Here is a 26,262-nt window from a genome sequence, read left to right as displayed (position 1 = left end):
CAACCCAGTCATGATGCTCACTGGGTGACCTTGCGCTAGTCACTGTCTTAGCCTAAAATACCTCACAGGGCTCTTCTGAGGATAACATTGTGAGATGAGAGAAACCATGTGTGCCACCTTGATCTCCTTTTTGCTCCAAGGAAAATGGGATGTAAATGTAATAATTAATTAAGGTGGGGAGGGCACAACAGTCCATGAGTACATGAAGGCATTTCAGCCCCCTTCCCAATTAAGCTCCTTCTGCCTCCCCAAAAGGTGTTCCTGGAGATCAGAGATGCCATAAAGTGGCATTTGATATGACTACAACCAAATGGAAAAATTGTGTGTGTAAAATAACACACTGTGATATAATTTAGCATTAAGGTAACTTAAATGATTGTGTAGGATGTGCATATTTGGAAAATTCTTTCCAAGGGCCTCTTTTCTATTTGCTTCCTAAGGTATTTTCCTAAAGGTTCAAGTTCTCTGCATAGTCACTGAAGTCTTCCAGAAACAAAGAAGAATAAGTAGCAACTAAACGTGCTTGCTTATAAACACCCATACAATTTGGGCATAACATATATAAGGAAATGTTTCTAGTTCCTGTAATTCTCTGCACTCTAAGGCATTACCATCCATGCAGCAAGGACTGAGCATATAGAGAAGAACTCTATGTGCCTGTCTGCCCCAGTCCTCTAGGGCAACTTGCTGAAGACCAGACCTAGACACCACCTGGAAGCATTTTTTTATTCGGAACTAGCAGTTTTGTACCCAGTATTGCACTGGAATTCTACACTCCTGCTATCAGTGCAGTGCAGTGCAGTTTAATCAATGGTTAAAGGCAGTAGAGTTTTCAATTGTGCAGTCCATCACTTTGATTCAAAATGGTACCCAACTGTATCCAAACAGAGACAAAAACCTGCTCCTTGATCTTGGGAATCATCATGCACAATTTGGTTATGACACCTTAAGGGGTGTTCAAATGCACAGTAAAAGAACAACTTTGCAAAATATGGTAGATATTAATGGGCTTAGATGACTGAATTGATGTATTGCCCCTTTTAATATAAATGGTTTGGATCCAATGATAAGGGAGGAAAGCTTTCCATTCCTTCATCCCCACGGCAACCCTCTGAATAACATCTACATAGGAATATGTCTGTGTGTATGTTCTCTTGAAAAATGCAAAATGCCATAGGAGGAAGAGAGTATGGGAAAATTCCATGTATAACTGTAATCCTGTACACATTTATTGAAGTAAGACCCTCTGTACTCAAGGAAACTTACTTCTAAGTAGATAAATATAGGGCTGGATCCAGTCTGGCTTGTGTTGAGATGGGGGAGAGGCCACAGCTTAGTGGCAGAGTGTGTTATGTTCAATCTCCATTTCCAGGGAGAACTGTAAGAAGATCCCACCCTGTTTGAGACCCTGGAAAGTCATTGCTTGTCAATGAAGACAATGCTGCACTAGACAGACGGATATTCATTTTAAAAGGGGAGGGGGTAGCAACACGCCGTGAATATGCTACGGACTGTTTCAGGTCAGTAAATAAATTTTCAGAAGTATATCCTTTGGCAAGAGAAAGGTAACATTCCTTATATTTCTGCCAGGCACAATAAACTGGATGGCTAGGGGCTGACATACCAGCAAAAATGAAGTTGTTTATTAGTCACCATGTTAAAGGGAGATTCACATGTCACTTCTTTAATTATAGCAGAAGATGTAATTTTCAAAAAGTTTTTAATTTTTGGAGTTTCTTTATACATTACCAACCATTTTAGAAGTGGCATTGCCAAAGATAATATTTGGTATGACTCACAAATAGTATGTGAAATTCTTCAGATGTATCTTATCTGCTACTGAGAGGAATCCATGCCAGTTGAAACAGAACCAACACTGGAACTGTATCTAGTTACTACAGTGGTACCTCGGGTTAAGTACTTAATTCGTTCTGAAGGTCCGTTCTTAACCTGAAACTGTTTTTAACCTGAAACACCACTTTAGCTAATGAGGCCTCCTGCTGCCGCCGCGCCACCAGAGCACGATGTCTGTTCTCATCCTGAAGGTACTATTTCTGGGTTAGCGGAGTCTGTAACCTGAAGCCTATGTAACCTGAAGCATACATAACCCGAGGTACCACTGTATTCTTAAATACAGTTATACCTCAGGTGAAATGTGTTTCAGGTTACGCTCTGCGGCGACCTGGAAGTAACGGAGTGTGTTACTTCTGGGTTTCACCGCTCGTGCATGCGCAGATGCTCAAAATGACGTCACACGCATGCACGGAAGCGGTGAATTGCGACCCGCGCACACACAGATGCGGATTGCGTTCGCTTCAGGATGCGAATGGGGCTCCGGAACGGATCCTGTTCGCATGCAGAGGTACCACTGTACTTAACTTCTTCAGTTGTTCTTAGACTTCCAATATTTGGGCATATACAGGGCAATTCAGTCCTCAAAATCTGGCTTTAAACCTAATGAAACTCTGACGGCTGTAAAATAGCAGATGGCATCATCTTTGTAAATAGATCATCAGTAAGTCTGCCGATTCTGAGGAAGGCATTTAGGTACTGCGGCCTGCTCAGTTCAGCTAACCAACCAATGTGGTTAAACAGTAACCAGATGTGCAAGCAGAAAGAGGGACAGAAAAGTCAACTTCAGACTCAATCCAAAATTTAAGATAAGACGAACCAAAGAAAGAAAATACTTGCCAACAGTCTAGTGGCTTATGGAGAAGCAGAGCAGTGGTGGCTTTGCATGCTAAAATTTAAGATGCAAATTCACAAAATCTACAGAGTTTCAAGGTATTGCCAGCAAAGAATTCAATTTTGTATTGCCTTATTTTTCCAAGTGTTCATACCTATTATAAGAAGTACCGGTAATCACATGAAGCAGCTAGAGTCATAGTACAGTGGTCCCTTGGGTTACAAACACCTCAGGTTACAAACACTTTGGGTTACCAACTCCGCTAATCCGGAAGTAGTACCTCGGGTTACAAACTTTGCCCCAGTATGAGAACGGCAATTGTGCGGCGGCAGTGTGAGGCCCTATTAGCGAAAGCGCGCCTCAGGTTAAGAACGGTTTTGGGTTAAGAACGGACCTCCAGAAGTTCGTAACCCAAGCTACCACAATATAAGAATGCCCTCTAGTCTGTTTAAAATTATGGCCTGTATTGTTGTAGCAGTTGTTAACAACCAGTCCCAGAGATCAGAGAAAGCCACCTGACCACCTTATCCATGGGTAGCCATCATAGTGCTCTCTAGATGTTGTTAGACTAAAATTCCCATCATTCCTTACTGCTAGCAGTGTTGATGGGAGCTATTGTCCAACAATGTCTAAAGGGCCCCATGTTCCCTACCCCGAAGCACTGAATAACCAACAACTGAGTTGTCACTTCTCAGCCTAGAATTTATATTGAAACTGGAGTGTCATGAATTCTAGCAAACACACCTATTAAATCTTCCCCATGTCTTGCCTTCATATTTAATTTAGTTTTTTCCCCTTCCATCACTTGACTAGGAGAGTCCAAAGCACGCTGGCATTTAGAGCAATGTTGGTGGTTTTGAATAGTAAGTACACTGACCGTAAGACCAATTTACTTCAGGAAACACCTTTATTTATTGCATGTATATGTACTCCACCTTTTGTCCAGAAAGACATACTTAAGGCTCCCAAGTTCCAATCCAAGCACTGACCTGACCCAGATTTGCCTTTAGTAATGTATACTAAATATGCATTTTTAGAAGTCTAACACTCAATATCATTAAGAGCAAGATTATTTATAAAAGCTTTCCTCCCTGTCGCTTCTGTTTGCCTTAGACTTCAAAACTTCTCTGTCATACTAAGGAAAAGCCTCTATACATCTTCCCTCCCAAGTCTATCCTTGCACATTTCCAAAAAGGCTGAATGAAAAAAATTATAGCAAAAAAAAAAAAAGCACTGTCACATATTTCAGTTTTCCATATATTACTGTCTCCCCCTCCCTGTTTCTTCCAAACATGTTCACATGTTAAGTTTTATGTCACTCTGTTCTGAGAGTGCTAGTCTCAAATATCCCAGAAAGTCAGTTTATGGAGGCACTACACACGCCAGAAGAGAGAAGCTTTTGTTAACATGATAATAGTTATTTTTTTAAAAAAGTAAATACTCACCCCTTGGAGTCCTTGAAATTGGATGGAAGGTCGAGAAGGAACCAGATTCTAAAGAAGAACAAGGAACAATGAGCTCTCAAAGAAAAGAAAAAAATCAAAGCTACTTCAACAATCATCTTAAGTATTTTGTTCATGCTTGTAATTATTGTACAAAGAATCAAAGGTTAATACACATTAAGTCTGATCTCTGAAATGGCATTGGCTAGGGTCAGATGCAATGTCAAACCATGGCTTAGTGTTACAGGAATGAGTTGCAGCAAGGCTTGGGTTTCCGTATTCTGCCCATCCCTGCCTTCCATGCTGTCAAGAGGACTTCTGCAGTACTCACTTTTAGTTTTCTTGAACCCTGACTTCCACCACACTCAAACCCAGTATCATGGTTTATCCCCACCTATGGTCAGTTTGAAATAAAGGCAACTTCAAAACATGGGTCCGCCTTCTAGTTTCATGGAAAGAAGAAGAGGGAGCAAGCCTGAAGCCCACCATGGCTCATTCATGTAGTACTAAACCATGGCTTAGCATTACATCCATAGTATGCGCTCTGAATGAAACAATGTTGTTGTTCCACTTGCAGCAACAAGTGGAACTAATGTAAGTGAAGGGAAAACAGTTCTCAGTCATTCCTTCTGGCCTCTGAAGCCCCCTGCATGACCATCTCCACTGCTCTGAATAGGCTTTCGGGGGTCTGCAGCAGAAAAGCACTTCCTCACCTTCTCTCTCCTTAGCAGAATAGCCACACTGAACATCACCCATTATCTTTATCTCAGCTGGTCTAACACAAATGTAATTTGATCAGCTAACTTAGCTAGGAGAGCATTAGATCCCACAAAAATGAAAACATAATGAATCAGGTAAAGTTCTTCACAAAAAACTAAAACAAAACACAACTGTGGGACACATATCCCTTTCCACTAATTCAGGCGGGAAAACCAGACTATGAATAGCATTTAAAGCATTTAATAGTGAATGGTTTGTTACCTTTCAGCAGGCTTATTTAATATATACAAACAAAAAGTCGTCTGCTATTCCCAATTTGTTTTGGTACAAGAAAAACCTACGACTGCGAATGGAACCTTTGGAAATTATCCAAATACAATAAAATCGAATGAATGGCTTTATTGTAAGGATACTGAACATGCTTTGCAGAAAGCGACAAAAACAGTGATACTTTACTAATTGTTAAAGGTCTAATTTGATGGTGCCTCATATAAGATGAATTACAGCTTTACTGTTGCAATACTCAGCTTTAGGCCCATAAAAAGGCAGAGGAACTGAAGAAAAGAATTTCTACAGCCCAATCCCAAATTGCTCAAAATGTTTCATATAGCTGGATCTTTCTATTTGATGTTTTGTAACAATACAACCAGAACCTAACTAGATTTGGTTTTGACAACGTTGCATCAAACTAATTTAACAGCTTAGGCAATTGTTTTTGCAACACCAATGGGGAAACTCAGGCCCAGGATTGAATGTGGCCCTCTAGACCTTTTTATCTGGTCTTTGCAACTCTCCCCAAGCTACACCCTCTTTTCCGGGGCTACACCCTTTGCCTGCTCTGCTTTAAGCCCTACCTCATTTCAGCCCTTTTGTCTGCTTGATGATAATACCTCCTGGTTGCATGGATGGAGGGATATGCCTGGGGGGTTTGTGTAGAAATATTTGAGGTTGACTAGTAGGAAATGTGGCCTTCAAACTGAAAAGAGCTCCTTAGCATTAATCTAAAAGCACCTCAGTGGACAAATTCAAGACACCTCAACAAACACTGCCAACAACTGAAATTAGTTACAGATAGGTAGCCGTGTTGGTCTGCCATAGTCAAAACAAAAAAAATTCCTTCCAGTAGCACCTTAAAGACCAACTAAGTCAGTTCTTGGTATGAGCTTTCGTGTGCATGCACACTTCTTCAGATAACTGAAATTAGGTTATATATGACAAAACAGTTTAGGTTCTAGTTCTGCAGTTCTGTTGGTTATGCCATGGAATAGTCATTTTAAAAAGAGCAACTCTTCTGTACATATTTGCATTCCTCAACAAGCACCTCACTATTCATTGCTCTAGTGTAGATGCATAAACTATGGTTTACGTGAGATTCAAAATCCTCAGGCGTGTGCACTGCCCTATTATATAAGCTGTGACCATAAGGACACTGGAAGCTTTCAGGGAAGTTTTCAATTAACTGCATTTTATAATTAAGTTTGAGCCTCAAGCTGTCGTTCATCTTTTAACTATATTTTATTGAAACAAGTCAACTTAATAAACCATGGCTTGAAGTTGGCTTATTTACATAAACCATAGCTTGGCTAACCAGAGTTTGTCCAGATTCAACCAAACACTAAAATGTATTTATCTAAAAATCAAAATGAAAGCTTTGGCTCCCCTCTCCCTGCTGTACAAGAGACTTGATGAAACAAGATTCTTTTGCATAACACTAATGTGGAGTTTAATGTCACAGTCAAACAAGACCAATATCTGCATCAGTTTCATAGTGACTTGAAGCATTGCAGATTTGTTTCCAGAAATGTATGTGCTTGCTAAGACAGCTGATGCTAAATGCCTTGTGCGTCAAGCAGATACCTGCTTCCACCTTCATTTTCTTAATCTTCTTCTACGCATGTTTAATTTCAACACAAGCAGTACTATAGCTTACTCAGAAATAAGGCTCACTGTGTTCAGTGGAAAGCACAACAGTACAAAATATACTTTTGTTATAATTCTTAAATTCATGAAGCATATTCAAATATTTGTTAAATATGAAATGACAACTCAAATATGCTTGTTTAGAGTTTTCAGACTCTATTCCATTCAGATTCACAATATAAACTGTAATTATATTTGATGCTTCAAAGGGGTGTGTTACATCACTTGAGTTGATTAGGAACTCAAATAACTTTTTGATTAAGAAAAATGAAGACATCAGCCTAGGAGTTGAAATTGGAAAACATTTTGCAAACCTTGACCTGCATGAAATGTCAAGCTACCTACATATTAGCAACATATTAAATATTGAAAAACTATACAATAAAAATCAGCCACAGCTTGATTGCTTAATTCTGTTGCCTTTAAACTACTGTATTCTTACAGTGTTACATAGGTAGGAATTAAATGAAAAACAGCTCTTCATAGTAAAGAGATAGTAAAACCAAGCACCTTTTAAACCAAGTGTCCCCTTAATCTCCATACTATTGTTCTCAATTCCCTTCATTTTCCTGTACTCTGTTGCCTATTTTTAGATTGTAAGCTGCTTTGGGCAGAGGTCTCTCTGTATTACCTTTTGTAAAGCTCTCAGTATATTTTTAGGTGCTCCATAATCAACCTAGAAGAACGATATATATTACAAAGTGCAACACCACCCCCAAACTTGTATTAAAAGGGTCACCTTAAGACTTTTGCATGTAGAGTTTATATACTAATAAGCCAGTTGCCTGAACCCAAGGGATCTACTTGACACAATGGTACAATCATTTTGGCGCCAGGTTAAAACTCATTTATTTGCCTGGGCAATTTAAAGTCCAAAGTTTTAAAGTTGATCAGTATCCAGCCTGTTGCTTGCTTTTAAAACTATCTCCATTGTTTTTATGTTGTTGTTTTATATTTCATAGTATGATATTGTTTTTATTTTTTTTAATTAACCTTTGTATGCCATCCAGGTATCTCTGTAGATGAAGGGCACCCTAGGAGCATTTATAATAAATAAATAATCAGCAACAAGCGCAAAAGCTTGACATCAACATTATTAAAGTATTACAATTCTAAAAATGTTATGTGAAGAGAAAAAGGGACTAGCACAGTGATCAGACTTTTAGTAGATTAGAAGAACTATTAACACCTGCCCTGACCCCAAAGTTCCTACTGGTTATTTATGGGCACATAAAAAAGCTGGCCTTGACACCAATCAGATTCCTGCAGTATTAGTTGTGAGGCCATCCTTCAAGAGAGTGATCACATTCAGAATAGTGCCAGCTTGTAAGCAATTATACAAAGTCTGATCACAGATCTGCAGCAGGAGCCAATCTGGTCCTCTGAGGAACTCAGTTCATGAACTATTCTGAATTTCCTGTTCAAACTAAAGAAATAAAATAAAAAGACAGGCTGCTGGAATGATCTGATTAAAAAGGTACAAGATGTGTTTGTACCATAACAAGATTTTATTGCATATATGACATTTCAGCTTTGCTAAATGTTTTGACAGTACCTATAAATGATACATACATTACACAGCAAATGCTTTGCACCCACATCATGTTTATGACTATAAACATTTGAAGATAATATTTCTTAAATCCCTTACACAGTGCCTATGGCTTCTTACAATATTTTAATTAATTTATTTTTCAGGAGGCTATTCATGCATGTTACATATTTTTAAATACCAGGCAAAAACATTCCTCTTCTCCCAGGCCTTTAGCTAATTAAACAACCTATATGGCTTTTTAAACTGTATGTGTGTGTGCTTGTTATTGTTTTTGTTATTATGGCAAGTATTGTTTTATTTTCATATTGTAAAACTGCCCTGTGCTTTTTGGATGAATTCAATGACAATAATATATAACTACTGCGATATAGCAAGAATAAAAAGAAATTAACTACAAATTTCCCTGTGTTTTGGACGGCTGGAAGAACTGTTCAAGTTAGAGATGTTTTGCTGTTTAATTAATTAGGCAAATGGGCATAGGGAAAGCTGGTGAAGATTACCAATGCAGGCAGCTAAAAGCCAAACTGACTTTTGTTCATCAAACTGTCACTTTAATAGCTACTTTATGACTCTGCAGGCAGCTGATCAAATTGGTGGGCAAGTACTGTTCCCTTCCGTTACAAATTCCCGGTATGTTGCATATTGCAGAACTTACTTTGAACATATTTGCACAGTAATATTTTGCCAGACAAGGAAACAGCAACTAGCTTTGTTACTTCAAATTTTATTTATCTCAATTATAGGTAAATAACGTCTGTATACACACGATAATTCTGTACGTAACATAAACTCCAGGAAATTAAATGATGTTTATTCTCATGTAACTGATATTTCACATTCTAAATCACTAAAAAAGTTGCAGCTAAGCTCCTGTTTTTAAGTTAATCACATTTGATTTTACAACGCTAGGGCAATTATCTTTCTCGATGATGCATTTACCTACAAAATGCAGACTAGTTGAAGTCAGCACAAAATTTTAAATAGTCATGTGTTGTAACATGCAAGAGTGTCACTACGTTCACATTAAATTAGGTATTACGTACATGAGACCCTATTCATAAGAGACTCCAGAAGAATGCTTAAAATTAAACTCAAATCTACAGTTTTATATATATTTTACATTTTATAGGAAATTAAGTTGATGTGAAAATTATGTACTTTACAATTAAAACTTCAGAAACAGTTTATTCTGTGCCACAAAGTAATATGTCTTACATTATGGAAACCTAAAGCATTATGGAATTTTAAAAGCTAGCAATTTCAGCCTCAACAAAGCCTTTAGTTTATTTAAACTCTACAAAATAGGCAAAAATTATTCAATATGACTACTTTTTATGTTCGAAATATTGACCGAAGTTAGTTTCAAGACAGGAGAAGAATGATATTTAAAACTGAACATAAAATTGGTATACTATGCAACTCAATTTTTTATATTAAAAAACTGCTATAACTCAATCTCACTTTAATTAGGTTAAGTCTGAACAACAAAAAATCCTCCGAAGATATTTACTCTAAAACTTTCTTTATAAGCAGTTTGGTTCAAAAGTTAATGAGTTTATTTTTAAAAAAACACTGAGTATGAAACATAATTATACCTCCAACCACACACTGCTTACTCCAAAGTTCTAACTTTTCTTAATTATTAAAAGATGGGGGAGGGGAACACAAGCAACTCTCTACATTTAAAGAAGAAATCAATAGTGTTTAAAACTATCACATTCCAGAATATGAGCCTTAGAGCAGCCTTGACATAGCAATAACAGTTTGCAGTTCTTCAAGAAACATATGCAGTGGAAAGCTGCAATTTGAAGTTGATTTCGAAGGATCATTTGGCAGAAGTAATGATTTCCACTCAGGTTTAACAAGGGAAACAGCTGATGTACTGCATAATTGTGCAGTACAAAACCCAGAGTGGCTATAATACACTGTTCAATGGCTAAGGGGCAGAGAGAATGATGGCCCAGACACGCTAGAATAGAAGGGGCAAACTCGGTGAAGGAAGCTTACTCGCTTACTCTATTTTAGATTCACCTACTTATTATGAAAAACAACCATTAGTCATAAGAAAAGGCACAATTTGGAGGTCAATTCTGGGAAAACCATGTCTGAGTCATCTTTTTACATGAAGAACTACATAAGGAAAGCAGCACTGAGACTCTGAGAAGAGAGACTGTTGTCTGTCAAGAACCTGTTATTTAAATTCTGTCTGGTTTTAGTATGTTCCTGGCTTATCTTTTAAGAATTGCTCCTAGAACTGTTTCAAAGGAAATCTTTTGGAAGAAAGCCTGCTGGCACTACAAAAGACATAGAATTATTTTTTTAAAAGAAAAGAAAAAAGAAGAGTCGATCAGCACCTTTTCTTGGGATTCATTGTACTCAAAGTAACAATCCTCCAAGATTTCTCAGAACAGTAAGGGAGAGGGGAGAGAGTAACAAATGGGCCTTAGGAAAAAAAAATGAGACAAGCAACATTTAATTTGAAATTCCATGTTAAAACACCAGCTAATTAGAGCTTAATCCTCCTTGCTGGGACATATAGCCACTTTTAATGTGCCCTGAACAAACACAAGCGGAGGCTCAAGTTTCCAATGGAAAGCTACAGTAAGGAAAAACTAAAGAAGACTATCAATTCTCCTGTCCCCTACTTTTGCAAGAGAAGCCTGACAGAGAGAGATCTGACCCATTCCCCTAAGTCTAAAATGCCCTTCCCCTATGCTGTTTTATTTTTTGGGGGGTGTAGGGTGTTAATCCCCCAACCAAAGACAACATTGCATGAATCCAACCTATCTACAGAATATGAATGAAAAGGGGAATACAATCCAGATATAAACCGATTTAAAATAATTCTATATTATCTCCGATGTGCTGAACAATTTATACAGCTGCTGTTACCACTGGAATGTGCTGTGGAACTTGTCCCCATCAGGATTTCTCACAAGGCAGCTGTTACGGATGGGGGTGGGAGAGGGACAAGGTATTGGTGGCGGGGGACACAGGAAGACAGTGAGAAACAGTTTTCCTGACAGCATGATAAAGATGTACAATAAAACTGTCATAGTTGCCATTGTCCCTTAAAAAAACAACCAGGGCCACTTCACATTTTCGGGGTGGGCAGGCTGAGAAGCTGGGCCTAGGGGAAAGCTCAGCCCATCCCTCTCTCCCTGCCCCGGGGAGGGAGAGCGAGCGAGCGAGATCAGCAGGCAGAAGAACTAAGCCCATAAATAAATGACAGCTCAGCAGAATCCGCCTCATCTGGGAAGGGCTGGCTCCGGTCACGGCCAGCTCCAGAGGCACTAGCTGGCACCGACACCGAGAAAAATGACTTTCTTGTGTAAATGCCATTTTCAAAGGATCGCCCTCTGCCACGGCCAACCTCCTCCTCCCTTCTGCGTGAGGTACATACAGGGCAGCTGGGGGCATTTGTTGCCCCGCAAAACTTTTTTTCCCGTCCCTTACGCGGAAGGAAAAGAAAAAAGAGAGGGGGATCAAAAGTTGGTGAGAAGGAAGAATGTGGAATTAGTATTCTTCTTCCCACCCCCCATGCCTATAAATAGGCACGAACCATATGGAGAGACGGTCCCATGGAAGGGGGGGGGGAGAAGAGGAGACTTTTCTAAGGGATCCTCAGCCGGACCCAGAGCTCAGCGTGGGGCGAGATTTCACGCCCTGGGGTGAGTGGGGTGCGTGGAATTCCTCGAGGAAGCAGCCCCTCCACGCCCCTTGTGCCGGCTGCGTGTCCCTCTTCCCTTCCCGGGCGTCCCAGCCCGGGCGAGTGAGGACAACCGGCGACCCCGGGGCGCCGCTCACCTTGCTCCCCTGGTAGCTCTCCAGCGCTCGGAAGGCGGTCTCGGTCAGCTTGACATGTAGCACCGTGATGTTGTCCTGGGTGACTCTGCCGCAGGACACGCCATACCTGCCCCCTTCCTGCAGCGCCGCCATCTTACCAAGCCGCCGCCGCCAACGCCGCCGCCGTCACCTCCCGCCCCACAGCCACCACTGCCACCGCTGGGGCCGCCAAGCCGCCACCGGAGCCTGCTACTGTTGCTGCTGCTGGGTCAACAGCTACAGCCATCCTGCCGCTGACGTACCAGCCAAGCCCGCCAGCGCGCAGACGCCGCCAGCGCCGCCGCCGCCGCCGCCGCGGCACCCCGCCCACTCAGCGCAACGGCCGCCCTTCCCCTCTCCTCCTCCTCCCTCTCCGCACACCTTAGCCACGCCCCCTTTCTTCCCCCCACGCGACAGGCCAGCTGCCAGGCCGCGACACGCACGCCACGCCCCCCTCCCCGCGCGAAGACGCCTCGCGCCGCCGGCCTCGCTGATTGGCCGAAGCTTCCCCAGCCGGGATCCGCGCGAAAGAGGCTTACCCGAGGTCAGCCGGAGAGGAGGGGGGCGGGGCTGCACGCTGACGTCAGCGCAGGCGGCGTTCAAGCGCGTTTATATCATTATTGACGCTTAGGGTTGAGTCACCTGTAGGACCATTATGTACCTTTGGCTGTCAGCGGCCGTGCTCTGTGCCGCCTGTTTACCCACATCAGTGTTTGCTCTCCTCCAGGATGCTATTTCGCCCCACATCTGGATCCACGAGGCTGCATATATCTCTCTGTGTGTGGCTTGTGCCCTTATATTGCAGGGTTAGGGAGCCTGGGGTTCTCCAGATGTTGAGGCTTTCAACCTCCCTTGTCCCAGACCATTGGCCATGCGTGCTGGCTGGGGCTGATAGGATTTGGAGTCCAGCGACCTGCCTCACAGGGTTGTTGTTTGGATAAAGTGGGGGGGGGGGTACCACATTGAGCTCCTTTCAGGAAAGATGGGATAAAAATCAAATAAGCCTCTGGAGGTGAGCCTTCTCCAAGCTGGTGACCTCCAGCTGTTTTAAACTACTAAATCTAAGCTATGCTGGTTGGGATTGATGGGCGCTGGAGTTTGAAACAACTGGAGAGCACTGGGTGAGGGAAGGCTGGTTTGGAGGATCACAGGATTCCCATCCTCACTGCTTAGCCAAGTGACTCACTAGGTGGCACAGAATTTAGATATAGGTGGGTGAAATCAGGAGTTTCCTTATGCCTGATTTGTTCTTTGTAGAAAGTCTAAATATCAGTGAAGGAAATGTGTGGTGGGGGTAGCTAGAATGAATGTACTACCATTACCAGTCAGTCTCGACAAGATGCTGGGCAAATGTCTGAAGCATAGAGTCTCTTATACTTGGTTGTATATATTTAAAGTACATTAAATGACTTCATGGCCTTCATGACAACCATGGGGCTATCTCAGATGGGCATTGGTGCAACACATCGGGCGGGGCATACCCTTGATGCTTGATGCCATCCCTCCAAATGTAGCTCTCAAAGTAATCTGGGATAATAAATATATTGTTGAGTGATTTATATAGTTCATTTTTTAATTGTGCAAAACACTTCATAATTCTTATTTTACGTATCATTTACTGTTTCCATGCTGTTCCATATACTGTACAGATAAAAATCTCCACTGTATCCGTAAGCAGGCATTGAAAGAGGCTTAGAGTTAATCATTTAGTGACATTTTAACTATTCAGTTTAGCTCCCTTCATGCGCTCATCTCAGGGAGTTTGGAAGACATCCCTCCCTTCTATGAGTTCAAGGGATATGTGAGAGGTGCCCATGCTTGGCTAGTTCCTTGCTTTCCTAGCACTGCACTTGGTGCATTGGGGATGTGGCAATCACACCTAAAGCCCTTTCTCTCGTATCAGACCTGTGACTGAGGGCTTAATTCCCCTTGTGTGAAAGGGGCAGTGTGGCTGGCTGTGAAAGTGTGCAGTTCCCTGGCTGCTCTCCTTGACATCCATGCATTGAGTGCAAACCTCTACAGGTCCAGGAGCACAGTTTCACCACTCATGGTCTATGCTTGTAGCTTTCCTCTTCTCAAGGGGACAGTCATGGTTCTCTCCTTCCCCATTTTTTAATCCTCTCAACAATTCTGTGAGGTAGGTTATAGACTGAGAGATGATTGGCCTAAGGTCACCCAGCAAACTTTATGGCCGAGTGGCGATTAAAACCCTGGTCTCTCAGGTCTTCCTCTGAAACTGAAGCCATACACTACAGTGATTCTATTCAGATCCTGGATAAAGGCAGAAAGGGTGTTATGAATGTAATCCCAATGGGGGTTACAAATTTAATCCCAAATGTTTATTATGTCATGCAATCTTCTTACATTTGCCATATGAGGGCAGAGATGATAGCTAAGAAAAAAAGCGGGTGGAATGTATTTTTGGAGACATCAGTGTGCTTATCCCCAAACTGGAAATATCTCGAGAAATCAGGACTGTGTGTAATGTTAGAATCCTAGAATTGTAGAGTTGGAAGGGACCCTGAGAATCATCTAGTCCAACACTTGGCAATGCGGGAATATGCAGTTGTCCCATGTGGAGATTGAACCTGCAACATTGGCATCATCAGCACCATGTTTTGTTGTCCTTGTTTTGAAATTCTGCATGTTTTTGTTTGTTTGTTTGACAACTAACGTGCTAGCTAATATTTACGTTCTGGTGTTAAAGGAAGACGGCAGATTACTACTAGCAATAGCTGGGCTTGGGGAATCAGCTACTGTTTTAATACAAATTCAGTACATTCCAGCATTTGATACACATACTGAGAAAGGGAGGATGTGTGATTTGGTGGCGGGTTGCAACAGATGGTTGCATAATCCTGTTTGTCTCCATTCTTCCAGGGTCAGGTACTATTTCTCCTTGCCAGGGTTTTTGTTTTCTTTTTAATATGAAGTCTGAAAACAGTTGGATGAACTATTTTGCACTACCATAATTTCTTCCCAGGATAAAAGGCTGCCTCTCCCTGTGTGAAGATAATGGCATATGGCACAGACAATGGTTAAAACAAAGGAAGAATCACAGAGAATTGTTCGTGCTGAAGTTGGTAGCCTTCAGAGCTGCATATACTCAGTTTCCAAAAGCCTGCGCCAGGTTATTCACATTCCACTACAGGAAAAATAAACACATTTGAATGGTTTCTGTGATGCTAGTGTTTTAATGTAAGATTATTTTGCTTGTGAGGGAATAGTCCAGGAGCACTGGAGGACACTGGAGCCTTGTTCTCTAGCTTCCAAAGGCTAAACTACAGGTAATGCTGCTGTTTGCTCTTGGCATCCAATCAGGATTGGGACATCTGTGAAACACAGAGAAGGCGGCTGCTGCTGTTTTTAAACCCTCTACTCCTGTCTGAGACACCCCTGAAACTGCTATTTAACAAAGAATGCTGCGACACGATTGCTGACAGGAGAGGTCTTGTCACCATATAACACCTGTGCTCAGAGATCAAGAAGAATCTTGAGAACTAGTTTGTTAAGGGCAGTGCTTTTTTCTGGGGGTACACAGGGGTACACATACCCCTAAACATTTTGTGAATCTAACGGGAGAAGAAACTTTTTTTAAAAAAAATTCTTCTCTACCATGGTGAATTGTCAGTTCTGTTGCCACCCCAATGGTGGCCTTATTTCCTGTCACGGTGTTTCCTGAGTCTTGGACAGAAGTGAGCGTTTAATGTGTGAAGTAGGAGTTGGAATCTAGCATGGTGATTGGTCAGTTTCGTTGTTACCACCTCCAATGGTGGCTTCCTTTCCTTTCCCCATGTAATGCATGTTCTTTGTACTTTTGTCCATTTACTGTATTTATTTCCCCCAATTTGAACTATAAAATGGTGATTTTCTTGAGTCAAAATGAGAGTACATTTTTTTTAAAATAGAAAAAAAGGCACTGGTTAAGGGTGCTTGGAATGCTGACTCTGTGAGGGCTAAACTACAGTTCCCAGGATTCTTTGAGTGGTGCTGGGAATGTGTTTTAATTGTATGGTCTTTGTCCGCAGCCTCTGAGATAACTGAAAGAAAAATGGATCCAGTTCACAGCCTGACCAGCATGCCGATTTTCCAGGAAGGAAGTTCCGCTGTGTTCAAGTAAATGTGCATAAGGCTGCAGTCTTAGGTGTACACAGTGATACTAGCACCACCACCACAACACTTCCTAGAACTGAAATAGGATGAAAGCAGCCTTGCATCCAATTATGCTCACTTAAGTCCCATTCAGATTGATAGAACAACTTCAATCAGTGGGACTGAATCATGCATAGTTGCATGCTGGATTACAGCCATTGTGATTTATTCCTCCTGACAACTTCTCCTTAATTCTCCTAAGTACCGAAGTGAGCACCGTTTTTTAAAACTTGCACTGACTTTGAAAGAGTAAAAGCTTAATGAACAGGCAGAAGTGTCCATTGCGCTTGCATCCCTGTTTATATCATGTGTGTTTCTTGCTAGACCGCTTGATTTTATTTATTTATTTATTTATTACTGAAAATAGGCTGCAGTTGCTGTGGTCCATTTGTCCCATGGCTGCAAATCAGGATGACTTTGTTCAGAACAGGACAAAAGGCTTAGAATCCTGCTTTGGAAACATGTTTTGTCTGTAGAAAGGGATTTCCTAAAGTACTTTAGCATCTGATTTGGAGAGTTCCCATCTGGAGGGGAGCATTGTTAAAGTCACACTGGTGCCAGAAAGTGCAATGATAAGGGCTACAAAAGAGATCAATTGAACCTTCAAAAGTCAGACAATGAATACAAAGAACTTTTACAATGGAGACCATTTGATAGGAGTCTTCTCTCACCAAGGTCACTGGCAAAGTGTCCATACACACAGGTTTTAGGCTTAGATTTGAGAGGTTAATCGTATTTTAAACACGTGAAACACCTGCTACACAAAATACAATGCAGTGTTGCTGTTGTTTTGTTTATTTTCGTTGTGCAACGTTCTTGTGGAGGGTTCACAACAAAGGTGAAAAGGGTTTCCATGGAGCAGCCCTCACAAGCTATTCCAGGGAATAAAATGATAAATGCATGTTAGACTACTGCTGGAGCTTATTTGCATCTCACTCTGTTGACCCTCTAGATTGTAAGGTAGACTTCCACCACCCTGGGGAAGCTTATGCCCTAAGGTTGGGGAAAAGCTTGGTCTGTTTCCTGTACAGTGGTACCTCGGGTTACATATGCTTCAGGTTACACACACTTCAGGTTACAGACCCAGAAATATTACCTTGGGTTAAGAACTTTGCTTCAGGATGAGAACAGAAATCATGCTCCGGTAGCACGGCAGCAGCGGGAGGCCCCATTAGCTAAAGTGGTGCTTCAGGTTAAGAACAGTTTCAGGTTAAGACCGGACCTCCGGAATGAATTAAGTACTTAACCCAAGGTACCACTGTACTACATACTGGTCTTCATGGAAATATGAATAATAATAATCTTAATTTATTATTTATACCCCGCCCATGTGGCTGAGTTTCCCCAGCTACTCTGGGCGGCTCCCAATCAAGTGTTAAAAACAGTAAGATGGGCCAACTTGGACAGTCGGGTGTAACAATTCACCTATCAATCACCTGCCATCAGGTCTAATGGTTGGGCAGACAATCCAGCTGTCTCTCTCCCTGTTCACATATGATGTAAAGTGTAGGGCAGTTGGGTGTGGTTTGGGAAAATTGCCTCTCGGGCCAAATTTGGATCAGTGGTTCCCGTCCTTCGGTACACCAAAAACCAACAGACGTTTCAGCTGGATCTTCACTTTGTATTACTTTGCTAGATCCTTATAACCGACCTTATCAGACAAAATGCCACTTTTTGAGGTGCAACCTAGAAGAAGCTTTGGCTTGTAGTTGGTGAGGACAAAGCTTAACCACAAGCCCAGGTTTGGATGATGTGCTCAGCCATAGCTTAGCCGGGGCAGACTTGGGTCTTTCAAATTGCAGCGGCACCCTGTTCAAGGCCAAAATTCAGCGTCCCGTCCTGCCTCTGGCCTTCCATTCTGTTCAGTTCACTATGCCATAGTTGCAGTGCTCTGCAGTGCCTCTTAGACTCAGTGCCCAGTGTGGGGAAGCCAGTCATGCTGCTCTTAAATCTGCCTCTGAGCTTGACTTAGCTGTCAGGGCTTGAGGAAGGCGTAGGTCAGCAATCAAAAACAATAAATCACCCAGGGCCAGTGAAGTTAAATCTTTATCCAAGGAAACAAGCCACAGATCAGGCCCTGTAGTCTCAGCAACTCTTTCTTGGAAGTCTTGCCCCAATGACATAGTTGCGAGGACTGAAGGGCCTCACCTTCCTACTGTGATAGGAATTTTGAGGTCTTAGATATATGGTAATGTTCATAAGCGTACCAACCAAGCACGTACATAGATCAGCACAGGAAGACTGACCTGGAACCATTTTGACTCCTAACCTGAGCAAATGTTTTCTCTGCAAGGTCAAAGTGGGAAACCTCCCCATTGTCTCTTTCCTCACAAATCCTGTCTTAAGGGCACATTTAAGATATGAATAGGGTGTGAGCCTGTGACCTGGCCCAGGAACTAAGTATTTATCACTACAAAAGAACGGCCAGGCTCCCCAGGCAATCCAATCAAGTAACCTGCCAGAAAGGAGATAAACAAGGACAGGAGAAAAACAACATTCAAATTTCTGTTTAGACCGCCTTTTCTGTGATGTAGGTATGATGTATTTGAGGGGTGGTCTTAGGTTACACTCCTTCTGTGATGTATGTATGATGTTTCTGGGGGTGGTCTTGATCTAAAGGTAAAGGTAAAGGTACCCCTGCCCGTACGGGCCAGTCGTGTCCGACTCTAGGGTTGCGTGCTCATCTTGCTCTAGAGGCCGTGAGCCGGCGCTGTCCGAAGACACTTCCGGGTCATGTGGCCAGTGTGATGAAGCTGCAGCTGGCAAGCCAGCACCAGCGCAGCACACGGAAACGCCGTTTACCTTCTCGCTATAAAGTGGTACCTATTTATCTACTTGCACTTAAGAGTGCTTTCGAACTGCTAGGTGGGCAGGAGCTGGGACCAAACGACAGGAGCTCACCCCGCCGCAGGGATTCGAACTGGCGACCATACGATCAGCAAGTCCTAGGCACTGAGGTTTTACCCACAACGCCACCTGCATCCCTGGTCTTGATCTACAGGGTGGCAATTTCAAAAGTCTTTATAAGGCCTTGTGCACCATTTTTCGGAGTTCCTCCTCTCCTGTGGGTGAGGGGAGCACCCTGTTGCAACAGATCAAGCTTACTAGCTGCTTTGCTTCTCAATATTCTGTGGTTGGCCTCTGTTATCTTCTCCTACCAATAGGGAACCTATGTAAGGACTCTATATGGGCTCTTGGATACCCCATAAGGGAAAAGGGCATTTTTTGTTTACAACACTACCTCTCTCTAAGGCTCCTCCTCTCCCGGGTTTTCCCCACACACTCTCAAACTGTGTGTGCACACCTCTGACCTCTGTTCTGCTCTCCTCATTATTCTGTGCCTTCTTAGGGAGCTTGTCACTGCAGGAGGCGGAGAATCCCTGGATTCTTCAGGAGCCTCTTGACCCCCTCCTCTCCAGCCTCTGCTTCCGCCTCAGAGTCTGAACTGCATTCAGCCACAGACTCTTCCTGCTCACTAAACCCTGTTTCCCCTCCATCTTCCAACACCTCTCCCCACCCCCGTCTTCTTCTGACCACTCATCATCGTCCCTCCACCAATCCCCTGGCTCTGAGTCTTCCTCCCCTGGGGGTTCCTCTGCTGGTGCCTCCCACCACTCTTCTGTATTCAGCCAGTTCATGACATTAGCTCATCATGGTGTGGTGGCAAAAAGGGCTTGGGAGCAGCAAAGCAGCTGCAAGCTCCTTTCTAAGGGCCCACAGGTATGTTGTCAAGCCAAGTCTTGGTTTAGCATGCCATGAGCACCAGGCTAGGGTTGTAGCCTTTAAAAAAAAAAGAAAGCCCTCTGGATCAAAAATGTGAATTTGTTTTTTTCAGTACAATGTGTCCCCACCAGAAAATCATTAAACAAATTAGAGGGGAAGGAATTTGTTTAAAACTATAATTGCTTAAGTCTGGTGGACTGCATGTAGGTAATTTAGCATGTAGCAACAGGTTCAGTTTACTATTCCATTTTAAAATATATAATTGTTCCTTAAATAGGAGCCCTGCCCTTCTGGTTTTGTATTTGAAAGTCTCTGTTGTTGTGGAAGCAATAGAATTTTTGTTTCTTTTGCTGGAAGAAGTTGAAGCCACCACTTAAGCCTTCATTAGTTCTGTCAAAACACTATAACTGCTGTGTTTTCTAGGAAGACGAAGTTTTGCCATTATTTATAGAACCGAAGCTTGTAAATGGGGCATTTCTTATCTTTCATAAACACTATGAACACAGTAGCCAGCAAAATGGAGTACTTGAAAATAAAATGTAGACCTTTTATGTGAATATTTTATTACTCCGGAGTGAAGTTTAGGCTGCAATCTTGTACACACTTACTTGGGAGTGAGCCATACTAAAATATCTATAGGATTGTGGTGTTAGGCCACAGTCTTTAAATGCACTTTCTAAGACCACTGAATGCAGTGGGACTAACTTCTAAATCCCACCTTTCCATGCCTCACAAATTGGCCTTTTAACCATCAATCCCTCTTCACAGGGAACGCTGAGAATTATAGCTCTGGGAAGGGAATAGGAGTTGCCAAACAAGTCTCACCACACTTAACAAACTACAGTTCCCAGGATTCTTTGGGGAAAGCCATGATAGTGGTACAATACCTGTTTAAAATGTAAGTTGCAAGTGTGGCATTAATTTTTTTAATGTTGCTTATAGTTTAGCTGTGTGCACTGCAAACTATTGTGTTGATAAAACACAAACCATCTAACACCCGGAATCTAGCATTTCACTATCCCAAAGGCAATCTATACATATACTGTACATTGTGTATACATCTAAATGTGCAAATGTAGACTTTATGCACCTTTATGTCATGCCTCTGCACCCAAGTTCTGCTCTCATCTGGGCTATATGCCTACGTAAAGTGATTCCAAGGTGATTTTGTAATTAATTAACTATTTGTAGGGTTGCTATATTTCAAAAAGGAAAAACCAGGACACCGCAAAAGTTGTTGAGCTTTATTTTACAAAAACGCCGTAAAACCCACAATTTTTCAATTGCCTAAGATCCTGGACGAAGCACTTTCTTTCAGAAATTTTCCCCAGCATAGCTGTCAACGTTTCCCTTTTTAAAGGGAAATTCCCTTATTCTGAATAGGATTCCTCGCAAGAAAAGGGAAAAGTTGACAGCTATGCCCCCCGGACATCAATTCCACCTTTGAAATCTTGGAAGTGTCCAGGAGAATTTGGATGTATGGCAGCCCTACTATTTGCACAATGTTTGTGTACTCAAAATGTTTGAAGTATGTTATCCAAAAGTCCCCCTTTGGCTTGAGGAATACCACTTTTCAAGATTTAATGCTGGATCTAATCGTTGTATATGCCAAGTTTACAAATATGGAGATTTTTGATATTTTAATGTCATTTCTTTCTTGACTTGTGTGGCAATATGTATTTCAAAATAAGGCTTTCTAAAATTTTCAGCTGTTGGAACCCCTAGCTAAGGCTTACTCACTAGCCAGCTATGTCTCACTTAATGTAAAACAAATATATCAAAGTTCATCTAGCAAATGTTAAGAGTTTTGCACAGCCCAAGTGTACAGAAGTTTGAGAAACAATTTTGAAATTAGGTTAAGAGGCTCCAAACATATTAAAACTCTGGATGCGTCCAAGGCAGCGCTTTCACTTTTTGTTCTTATGAATATAAACATGCTTTCACCACTTGACAATGTTGGCTCAGGGTTTTTGTTTTGTTTTGTTTTTAAAACAACAACACTGAGTTTGTGAAATTGCATTTGCATCCTCAGGAGATGTGTGCCAGATGAGTCTGATGCACTGCACATTGTTGAAAAAATGGAGGATGGGGAGACTTCAGATGGGCCGGGTGAAATTTCCGCATGGGACAATAGTGCAAACTCATAATAGGAATGGGTCTGATGATTAAAGAAGAGGGATGAGACGATGGCTAGGAAGACAGACAACAAAACACAGAAAGGTTTGTACTTCTTCAGGCTGCAAGTGGAGCACTTAGTAACATCATATAAATCATTGCAGACTGCACCACTGGCACACAAATATCAGTGGAGTATCGTTCAAAAAGCCTGCTATCTATGTGCAACATCTGACTTGTCAGCTGAGGAATCTAGAGTCAGACTATTGTCTTTCAGGAGGCTAGAGAAGGTTATGTGAATGAAATATTGTATATTAGAGCTGATTCACTGACAGATATGCTGAATATTAAGTCTCTTAATGGTGCACTATATGGGGAAAGCCTCCATGCACCTGTAATGGCCATTAGTTTCAATACTACAGAAGCCTCCCTCTAGCTATCTCTTGCTCTGTGCTCCCAGGAAGGACAGAGTTTAGCATTTGCTCACTTTGGCATTAGCTTTGCATTTTCTTGTTATTGAGGACCCAAACAGTGCCAAAGCTTTTTGTTACTCTCTCCTTGAAGCTACAGACACTTGTACTCACTCTTGAAACTTGGTAGCCACTACAAGTGTATGCAGTGTTCTATATATTAGGCTCCCCTAATGCCTATTAAGTGTGTGTGTGTGTAGGGGGGGGGGGGCTTAATATCTGAACAAATCCCAGCCTTCCCCAACCTGATGCCTTCCAGACATTTTGGACTTCAACTCCCTTCAGCCCCAGTCAACATTGCTAATGACCAGGATGATGGGATTTGTAGTACAAAACTTCTAGAGGGCAACAGGTTGGGATAGGCTGCCCTCCCACCTTAATCCTATGTGCTTCTTCATGAAAGTAAGTCCCACTGAGTTGAAGCTCCATGGAATGACTCCCAGGCTTAAGCAATTGCAACCTTGCACTACAATTTAACCACTTCCTACAATATTGAATGTTGCTATATAATGGTGGTTTTTCCCTACACTATGCTTGCAGACTTTCACCTACATTAATATTGCACATTTTCATCATGTAGGACAGTGGTTCCCAGATAGCTAAATACTGCAGACCCCCTGCTTTTCAAAAGCCAAGCCGTGGACCCCCTACTTTCGAAAAATTTGATATCTCCCTGGTAGGTTTTCTAAAATGTGAATGGTGTCACAAACCCCCTGGGTGGGTTATGCAGAGGCCCTGGGATCCATGGATCACTAATTTGAAACTGATGATGTAGGGTATTTATGCAATGAATTGCATAGCCTGCCTTGGACAATGTAAAATCCCTAAGGTATCTCACCTGATTCTTGCAAAGTACGGTAATTGACTGCAAGCAAATCCAATAGCTAAGTAGCCCTTGTTCAGAATTTTAGCAACTGAGGAGTGACACTAATTAACTTTGTGGTGTTAACTTGGAGGGATTGTCAGAAGTGCTCCGACCAGAAGGTTTACTTAAGATAAGAACCTTGCCCATGCAAGAACACCAGATATTAAAGCAAAACTTGCATGCTGCAGATGTGTGACTCTGCTTCCACAGCTAAATCTGATCTTTTAGCTTTCCTTTCAGTGTAACTTTGCTTTTTCTTCTAGATCTTATAGGTTTAGGGAATTAGATGTTTTGCTGTTATTAGCAACCAGTATTTAATTCTTAATGGATATCTCAGAATCTTGGAATATGTTTAGTCAACCAATTGCTGAAGATAAGATTTGTGTGAAGTTTTCAATACAATTTTCGGTCTGCCTCTTTACAGTAAGCAAAAACTGCTTACACTGCAAGTGTTCACCTTATACATGTCTGCTCTGGTAAACCCAGTTAAGATCAATAGGACTTAATCTCTAGCAAGGATGCAGACTGAAGCAGGCTAGCCTAGCCTCTTTGAGGCCATATTCACACTATATACTTTAAACAAAGAATACTGGGAGCTGCAGTTTCGGAAGGGTGCTGAGAGTTGGTCTGAGGCCCCCACAGTGTTTCCCATGCAGAAGTACAATCCCAAGAGTCCCCTGTTAAAAGGGATTGATTGTTAAAACCACTTAGCTTTAGCTCACATTCCTAAACCTTCTAGGTTGAAATCAGAGAGTTTAACCACTGGTCCCAGAATTTTTATCCATGTCATTCTTTACAGATGATATAACAAATCCACCTGGTATAGGGTGGTGTATATATAATAATAATAATAATAATAATAATAATAATAATAATAATAATGGCGACTTTGACAATAAACCAATTTCCAATGCTTCTTTTGTTTTATATTTGTATGTGTGTGTAAAATCCTAGTATATTTGCCAGGATTTGTAATTATTTAATAACTGTACATATTGAATGAATTAAATGTGCATACATTCAGTTTGCCTTTTTGCTAGTTTCAAGGGTAAATTGTAAAAAAAATAAAATATCTAGGTTGCAGAAAGATCTGCTCTGTTAAAGGGGCTTTAACAGTGCAATCTGTATCAGGTAAAGCATATAGAAGTGTACTTAGTCTGAATGCCCCTTCAAAGGAATGTAACAGGGAGGATTTACTTAACAGGTGTGTCTTGCTTGCTTAATAAATTGGCTTGTTATTATATAAATATGGGCTGTGAGATAGTTAACAGTGTTATCATATAAGAGGCAATAACAGGACTTCAAAGTTAACTTTCATGAATGGGAGGAACATGCACATTCTACAGCTGCTGTTTTTATCTGAACTAGAACTAGATCAGAAGACAACATTGTTTCAGTTTACATTGTAATCAGGACCAGATTAAGGGATTACAAGGACACATGGCTATAAAATTTGGGGAGGGGTGTTCTTTCTTGCTTAAACTGTGTCTTTCAAATGGGTAATCATGTGAGAATGATCTGAAAAGCTTCACTGTTTTTTGTCGGGCTCTGTCCATGACCCATCCATTCATCACAGGATGTTAGCCTTATGGTAGTCTCTAATATATAGTTACATATATACGGTAGTTATTTCATTTATGAATTGCTTCCCATAAAATATCCAGAAGCAATTTCACAATTAAAAACATCTGCAATAAAAACAATCACAGTTTTGTATATTAAAAAAATTACAACATTTAGAAACACTTTCATACGTAAAAATAGTTTCAAATCATGTTAAGTAATATTGTTATATATAGAGTCTTGAAATGTAGTTTTTTTATTTTCTTCTAGGGGACAGAAATGCAAAACATCTACAACAATGCAAAAATCTATGCAACTAGCAGCCAAGAACGTCACAAGTGGGAAACTTTTTATGACATAGGGAATTCTGAAGAAATATCTGTTCTGCTCTTCCTGAAAGAGTTCTATGAATATTTCTTGCCTAATAGACTTACTCACTTAGTGGCATGACCTCTTTGGCAGCACTCAGAACTGCCCATCTAATACTGGAAATACACAAGACTAATCAAGACTCAAGTCTAAGTGCACGTCTCAAACAGGAGAATCACAGGATTCTCTGCAGTTTAATTTAAGAAATTTGCAAGTCCTTGCACAGTTCTGACAATTTCCCATTTACCCATTGTTATAACCAAGTTCCACCCACATGTGTGCTTGAAGCATACAAATTGATTCCTAATATATATTTTGGTTATGAAATACGGAAGGAACAGACAGTGAGTTCTGGGTTAGATGTCATTTCTTCATGATGTTCTGCAACACTTATCAGCAACAAGCACTTCATAAAGACACCATACTTATTCATCCTGGCCCTGCACTGGTCATAAACTTGAGAAACATCTGTGCAAGGATTGGGTGGGAAGGGATTTCACCCCCCCAGGTCCGTTTTAGGCAAGATGTGAGAGACTTAATGACTTTGAGCAGGGACTTCCCAGGAGCATCTCTACCATTAAGAATACTTTCTCCCCAAGAAGGCCCACCAGGCCACTTCCTTAGGGATGCAGGAGATAACATGCAGGATGTCCCTTGGGTTTTTGTTACAGATAGGTAGCCGTGTTGGTCTGCCATAGTCAAAACAAAAAAAAATCCTTCCAGTAGCACCTTAAAGACCAACTAAGTCAGTTCTTGGTATGAGCTTTCGTGTGCATGCACACTTCTTCAGATACACTGAAACAGAAGTTTCAGTGTATCTGAAGAAGTGTGCATGCACACGAAAGCTCATACCAAGA

General features: G+C 41.5%; 1 protein-coding gene and 2 long non-coding RNA genes across 3 annotated transcripts in view; 2 read left to right on the top strand and 1 right to left on the bottom strand.

Moving 5' to 3' along the window:
• The window catches only part of ELL2 (elongation factor for RNA polymerase II 2), a 38,090-nt gene extending 25,425 nt beyond the window's left edge, over positions 1 to 12,665 (bottom strand). The window contains exons 1-2 of the mRNA XM_083702333.1: positions 12,131 to 12,665; positions 4,132 to 4,179 (exon numbers count right to left, since the gene is read on the bottom strand). Of these exons, the coding sequence (XP_083558459.1) occupies positions 4,132 to 4,179; positions 12,131 to 12,262 (180 nt within the window). The 5' untranslated portion in view covers positions 12,263 to 12,665. The remainder of the gene's footprint in view (positions 1 to 4,131; positions 4,180 to 12,130) is intronic.
• Positions 12,666 to 12,706: 41 nt separating this feature from the next.
• Positions 12,707 to 26,046, top strand: LOC310827005. Its single transcript, XR_014556125.1, has 3 exons — positions 12,707 to 12,927; positions 16,177 to 16,264; positions 25,307 to 26,046. It is a non-coding gene; the product is annotated as an uncharacterized lncRNA (long non-coding RNA).
• On the top strand, positions 12,941 to 15,324 carry LOC310827039. The gene is made up of 2 exons (XR_014556159.1): positions 12,941 to 13,359; positions 15,132 to 15,324. It is a non-coding gene; the product is annotated as an uncharacterized lncRNA (long non-coding RNA).
• Positions 26,047 to 26,262: the final 216 nt, after the last annotated feature.

This window comes from Podarcis gaigeae (assembly GCF_964106915.1).
Source record: "Podarcis gaigeae genome assembly, chromosome: 11".
Classification (NCBI taxonomy): domain Eukaryota; kingdom Metazoa; phylum Chordata; class Lepidosauria; order Squamata; family Lacertidae; genus Podarcis; species Podarcis gaigeae.
Note: the sequence above shows the minus strand (reverse complement) of the source record. Positions and strands in the feature narration are given on the sequence as shown.